The sequence below is a fragment of the Lactuca sativa genome, chromosome 5, assembly GCF_002870075.4.
Source record: "Lactuca sativa cultivar Salinas chromosome 5, Lsat_Salinas_v11, whole genome shotgun sequence".
NCBI lineage: Eukaryota > Viridiplantae > Streptophyta > Magnoliopsida > Asterales > Asteraceae > Lactuca > Lactuca sativa.
The window spans coordinates 290,107,729-290,114,461 of record NC_056627.2 but is presented as its reverse complement, the minus strand read 5'-3'; the positions used below and the strand labels follow the sequence as shown (position 1 = coordinate 290,114,461).

Here is a 6,733-nt window from a genome sequence, read left to right as displayed (position 1 = left end):
AATCTCACTCTTAGTTACTTTTATATATAAAATCTCACTCTTGTATGGTGGAGGGTCGTTAGCCGAACGAATTTGATAGGACATAATCACATTAATAAGTATAATGATATAAAGTAACTAAATTTTTTTATATATAAAATCTCACTCTTGGTTACTTTAGGAAAGATGTGAAAAGTATGTTAATCAATAAAATTACACATTATAGTTTATATGTAGTTAATGGAACGCGTGTGGTTAACCGACACACTAATAGTGATTATAAAGAGTAATAATGGTGCATCTCGAAAATTATAATTGTTAATTGAGCGCATGTGGTTAATTGGCATAATAATGAGTGATGATAAATGAAATCGAGAGCGCCAAGCATATTTGTATGGTTATTTACATCTTGTTTGTGATCCTCGACATCCTAGTCACAAATAAAAGAGCATAATCTGATATTAAACATGTCATTAATAGATTCAATGAATCTCAAAAGATCTAAGAATTTCATAGTTCGAAATGGGTGAATTGTTTTTACCTACCTTTATAAATTACCATTAAGATTACAACATCCCTCTTCTTAGTTGTGAATTGTTATTTTGTATCCTAGCCTTAAATATTAATTATGAGTTAAAATATTGAGGATTATTGTCATCTTACTAAAACTACTTTTTCTCTATAGATGTCTACTTTTGGTGATGTTTGTGCTTCTCAAACCTCTACCCACAACTTCTCATTTCTCTCGATCGTGTCCAAAGTGACATTGGATGGCACTAACAATAATGATTTGATGCATAACATCAAGATGGATCTTCGATACATGGGCAAAGAGTATGTCCTTGAGAAACAACTTATCGAGATCGATGAAGCTCACGCTACTCCTAAAGCAATAGCCTCCTACAAGAAACAACTTATTGAGAAACAACTTTTGGTATGATTTGAATGATTTACACTTTCGACTTAGGTGGATAATGAAATATAAGTTACACTTCCGCTTCTCCTACTACTAAAGTTCTGTCAATTATAGCCATGTCATTGAATAAGTCTTGAAATGTTGGAGCCTATAATAAAAAAAACAGAAATTCCGACCTTTCCTTCTTTCCTAATATATTCATTAAGATAGTTAAAAATATGTACACAAGACGGTTTTGTAATTTTCTCAAGTATTTATGAAAATTGAATTTTAACGGAAAGTATCTTTTTACGTATTATTTTCCATAAAATCAGATAATTGACATGGAAAAGTGAATCTTGATGTTTGCTTTTTCCTAACAATAAATCAAGGTAATATGTGATGAGTCATCAATTAACCCGCACGCGTGCACACACACGTACATGCATATTCTCATTTCGCTTCCAACCTCCAAGTATATATTAGTCATCAACCAATAATATTTTAAACACCCACCGGAAACCACCCAAAACAGCCGATATGGAGTCCATTATCAACTCCCTCTTCCTCCTCTTCACCACCACTACATCCGCAGCAATCTTCGTGTCCGCCCTGGTGTTCGTTTTCTTCGCCTTCTTCTTCATCAAAAACCGCCGGCGCCCGCCATGGAAAATATCGTCACCTGCACCATCTTCGTCGATGGTGGTTAGGAGAATTCTCTTAGGAACCATGGGATGGCCTTTCATCGGTGAAACTCTTGATTTCATCTCTTGCGGTTACACAGATCATCCTCAATCGTTTATGGATAAACGTCGTCTCTTGTAAGTTCCAGCTGATATGTCTCCTTTACATTTAATTTACTCATTTCTGCTCATCGTTTTCGTTCAATTTCGGATCAAAATGAATTTAGAATATGAAGTCTGGGTTTTGTTCAAATTAAATTATATGAAATTTCGATAGGTATGGGAAGGTGTTCAAATCTCATTTGTTTGGTAGTCCAACGATCGTGTCGACTGATGCAGAAGTGAGTAAATTTGTGTTACAAAGCGATGCGAACAGTTTCGTGCCTTCATATCCGAAATCACTCACGGAGTTGATGGGAGAGTCGTCGATTCTGAGGATCAATGGAAGCTTGCATCGGAGAATCCATGGCCTCATTGGCTCTTTCTTCAAGTCGCCGTATCTAAAAGCTCAAATCACTTCTGACATGCGAAAATTACTTCTTCAATCCATGGCTACATGGAATGAAGATCGTCCTATTTACATTCAAGATGAAACCAAACATGTATGCTCTCTCGATCCTTATAGTAATTTCATACACAGCACAATTTTACTAAAACAATTTAAGTTCATTGGTTGTAATTTAATCATACACCTCATCTTTAACAAATTTAATTATTTTACATCAAGAAGTCAAGAACATTGTGCATAACTAATTAATACAGAAAAAAATTATTTTTGTCTTTATGTACATTACTTTATAGCCATACAAAAAGATTAGTTTAATTAATTTGCCTTCCATATTTAATCATGATCATTTCCCTTTCCAAAAAAAAATTATGATCATTCCTATGAGGCTGTTTTTTTTAATATTTGTTTGGATTCAAATTTATTTTATGGTATTTATCAAAATTTCAGAATCGTTTGTACAAAAAGAGTTGTCAAATCATTGAAAATCAACATTTTATGTCCCTATTAATACTTTCTTTGACAAAGAGGAGTGTTTAACACAACCTTGCAGTTCATAAAATTTAGGGTACGAAAAAAAACTTGGTGAAAATTTCATTGCTTGTGTTAAGATTGAGACATTTTTTGTCTTTGTTTTTAATTAAACCTCTATTTTTACATCAAGTGAAAGCTACCCTTCTTGATTGATGGTTAACTATTATGAGAAGAAAAAACAAATTCGCAAAACCATAAAGTAGTTTGTTTGGATGTCTAAGTGTGGGGAAAAAAGATTTAAACAAGGAACAAGTTACAAAAGTAAATGTAACTTTTGATTTTTCTCTTACACTTTTATGGTTTAAAGCAATTACATCCCTTGTTATTGGTTACATAATCATTATAAATTACTTATTTTGTCTACAAATATCACCACCATATGGTCCATCTTATTAATCGTGTGTTCCCTACTCCTTTTAAATGTCGCTATTACATTTACATTTCCCCATTTTCTACAGTTGTTTTTCTTAATATTCATATGTTCACATTTGAAATAGTTATTATAATCTAAATAATTATTATTGCTATCGTTATTTTTTAGATCGCATTTCAAGTACTGGTTAAAGCTTTAATCGGACTGGATCCGGGTGAAGAGATGGAGTATTTAAGGACCCAATTTCAAAAATTCATTGCGGGACTCATGTCGCTACCTATAAAATTACCTGGAACACAACTTCATCGATCATTACAAGCCAAGAAAAAAATGGTAAATTTGGTTCTTCAAATTATTCGGGATAAAAAAATAAAAAGTGTTGGCGTTTCTCAAGATTCAATGGATGTGGCGGATGTCCTCCTCAAGGATAAGAGTGAAAAGTTAACAGATAAATTAATATCCGATAATATGATTGATTTGATGATTCCCGGAGAGGATTCAGTGCCATTACTTATGACACTGGCTATCAAATACTTGTCAGATTGTCCTAAAGCTCTCCATCAACTTAAGGTACTTGAATCTTTACATTTTTGTTCAGGTTAACTATTAATTATATCATCTCATTAATGACACATTTTGTTGATATGATACAAGTAACTTACCAAATTCAATAATTAGTACACATTTATATTAAGTTGTGATGATAATTTTTCATCCCTAATGATCATTTTCTTACCTACTTTGCTTGCGATGATGATTAGGAGGAAAATTTGGAGTTGAAGAAACGTAAAGAAGAGCTCGGAGATCCATTGTGTTGGGATGATTATCTATCGTTGCGATTTACACAAAGTGTAAGTTTTAACAAACTGTATATTAGTTTCTTTTTGGTGAATTAATTAACGTACCAAAACAAGTTAATCAGTAATGATGATTGAACTTAAACAGGTGATTACAGAAACCCTAAGAATGGGAAATATAATAATGGGGGTGATTAGGAAGGCTATGAAAGATGTGGAGATTAAAGGGTACCTCATACCAAAAGGATGGTGTGTGTTGACTCATTTCAGATCGGTTCATCTTGATGAAAATAACCATGACTCCCCTCACCAGTTTAACCCTTGGAGGTGGCAAGTAAGCTTTCTTTTTTTTTTTTCTTAAATGTAATATTATATATATATAAGCATATTTTTTCTAGGTTTTTCTATAGGTCATATAGGATTCATGCAAGGTGTCCTATAAAAGCTAGACAAATTTCCTCCTTGACCCTTTCACAAAAAAAATGTCGACAGATTAATTGAAACCTAGCTAGGTCTTTTACTTTGTGTGTTGGGGGTACTGTTTGATGTGCATGTTTATAAAATTATCTATTATTGCAATTTCAAGTTTTAGATAAAAAGTTTCCAAAGTTTTGGTAAAATTCTAATTTTGATTCAGATTATTTGTTGTTCAAAAATGAGTTTTGGATAAGTTACAAGGACTGTCCAAATAAAAATAAAAATTATTATATTATATTTTTAACCCTTAACGAACCTTTTTTTTTAATTAACTAACTCATAAATAGATAAATTTATAAGAAAAAAAAGCTGTTAGAATTATAGATGATAAAATAGATTTATTGAATCTTTCTGTGGGTTGCATGTACAGAATAAGGACATGAGCAGTGGTAGCAGCAGTTGCTTCACTCCTTTTGGAGGAGGACTAAGGCTCTGTCCTGGGCTTGATTTGGCCAGACTCGAAGCTTCCATATTCCTCCACCACTTTGTTACCGACTTCAGGTAATTAAATCAAAACTTTGTCGAGGGCATAATGGTAATTTCACCACTTTGGTAAAACTTAACAGTTAAAACACCCATTAATTCTCCAAACTATATAAGGAAATGAAGAAAGTATATAGACCTTGGTGTTTTTATATATACGTATGTTTGTCTGCTTAATTTCCTAACCTAGCGCCATGTCAAATGACTCTTTTACCCATCCCATCCATGCATGCAGGTGGGTAGCTGAAGACGACACCATAATCAACTTCCCAACAGTAAGAATGAAGAATAGAATGCCAGTTAAGGTCAAAAGAGAAAATTAAGTGGGGGTGGGTGGGTGGTGTGATGATTGATGTCAATTGACAAAGACCCATATATGCTGGTCTTGCACAGAAGAATGTCGATGGGGCCTTTAACTTGGTGTAAAAGCTGGAAGAAGAACCACACGTGTGGGTGGGGGCATCAAGTGAGATGATGAAATGTTTGTCCCATTTCCCAAATTATTACATACACATGCATATGTTAAAAAGGATTAAGGGACACATGTGGAGAGGAGTTCAGTAGGAACACTTAAATATATAAACTTGAATAGGGTTAATTAATTTTTCATAGTTGCTTTTTTTCATATTGATTAGGGATCAAATCTAGTATAATTAATGTATAAGGTTCATTAATATTACACGGACATGTATAAAGAGCGTAGGATTTTATCTTTATTTTTGTATAAATATTCTAAAAGACCGCCTGTGAAAAGGTGAAAATTTTGTTGCTCTTTGTTGACACACTTGTAGCACATTCAAATGTCCAAATTGTGAAGCACATTGTATACTTATCTTATGTTGTAATAGCTTTATCATTTTTATCTTTTATCATGGTTGAAGTTAAGCACTAGTACTTACACGATGTATATTTGAAGATTGAGGAAAAGGATACATGCAAGTTCACTAAACCTTTTAGGGTTTATTCAATAAAAATCTTACATTTTGATATTTCCTCGTATTAAACCTAAAACTTTTCTTTTCTTTAAAAAAAGACTAAACTTTTATCTATTTTAATTTTGCTTGTTATTTCACCTATGGATTTTTAAAAGGAAAATGACATAAATGTCCTACAAATTTTCTAGGGTTTACCTGTTAAGTTTCTAAAGTTTTTATCGGACTTTATGGGTCCCTAAACTGTTATATGACCTGTTTTTTTAGTCTCTGTCAACTTGTAATAGCCGCTTCAATGACCTTTTAGACCAAAAAAAACTCACATTATGCCCCTATAAACCCAAAAAAATAAGTTCGGGAATAAATTCGTACAAAAAAAAACTCTCATTTTCTTCTAAAGCTAACTCTTATTTTCTTCTAAACAAAAGTCGTAGTAGTCATTAAACCTAGAGCGTGCATATAAAGAATGTCTAAATCTAACTTCATTAAAAAGAGTGTTGATTTTTATAAAGATTTGGTGTAGCAATATATTGCTCAGAAAACGAATTTTAGATCAGTCAATTTTTATACGAATTTTAGTTCGGTCAATTTTTTGTCGAAACAATCTAAACAAGAATTGAAGATCTTGTTAATAAGAGTTCAATGATATAAAGACAGACAAAAACAGACGCCAAATGAGAGAGTTATACATTTTATACGGGCTTTAACAGTCTTAGCATGTGAAAAATAAATAAGGTCAAAATTAATAAACAAAGTCTAAATGAAAGTTGTATATCTTGTCGATAGATTTTTGTTGATATAAAGAACGTAAAAACAGAGCTCTTGTGAAGAAAATACACAATTTTGAAAATCAGAAAATCGGCATGCGTACGTGCTTGGCGTGCATGCTTCAAGAAATCGCCACGTAACACCAGGCAGAACCCGACACGTGGCACATCACCTGGGCAAGCATGTCGAACATCTGTGTGGCGTGCATGGTCCTGTGTGCAGCGTGTAACTGTTGGATGCAACCCATAAATAGTTGATTTGTGTTCATTCCTTTCCCCGCATCTCCAATACTCTTTATCTCTCTTTC

At 32.9% G+C, this 6,733-nt stretch overlaps 1 protein-coding gene across 1 annotated transcript; it reads left to right on the top strand.

Annotated features, from left to right (window-relative positions):
- The first annotated feature begins 1,350 nt into the window (after positions 1-1,350).
- On the top strand, positions 1,351-5,508 carry LOC111910313 (3-epi-6-deoxocathasterone 23-monooxygenase CYP90D1). Its single transcript, XM_023906136.2, has 7 exons — positions 1,351-1,695; positions 1,835-2,159; positions 3,138-3,539; positions 3,731-3,820; positions 3,915-4,100; positions 4,614-4,744; positions 4,962-5,508. The coding sequence occupies exons 1-7, from the start codon at positions 1,415-1,417 to the stop codon at positions 5,047-5,049; spliced, it is 1,503 nt and encodes a 500-aa protein (XP_023761904.1). The 5' UTR covers positions 1,351-1,414; the 3' UTR covers positions 5,050-5,508.
- Positions 5,509-6,733: the final 1,225 nt, after the last annotated feature.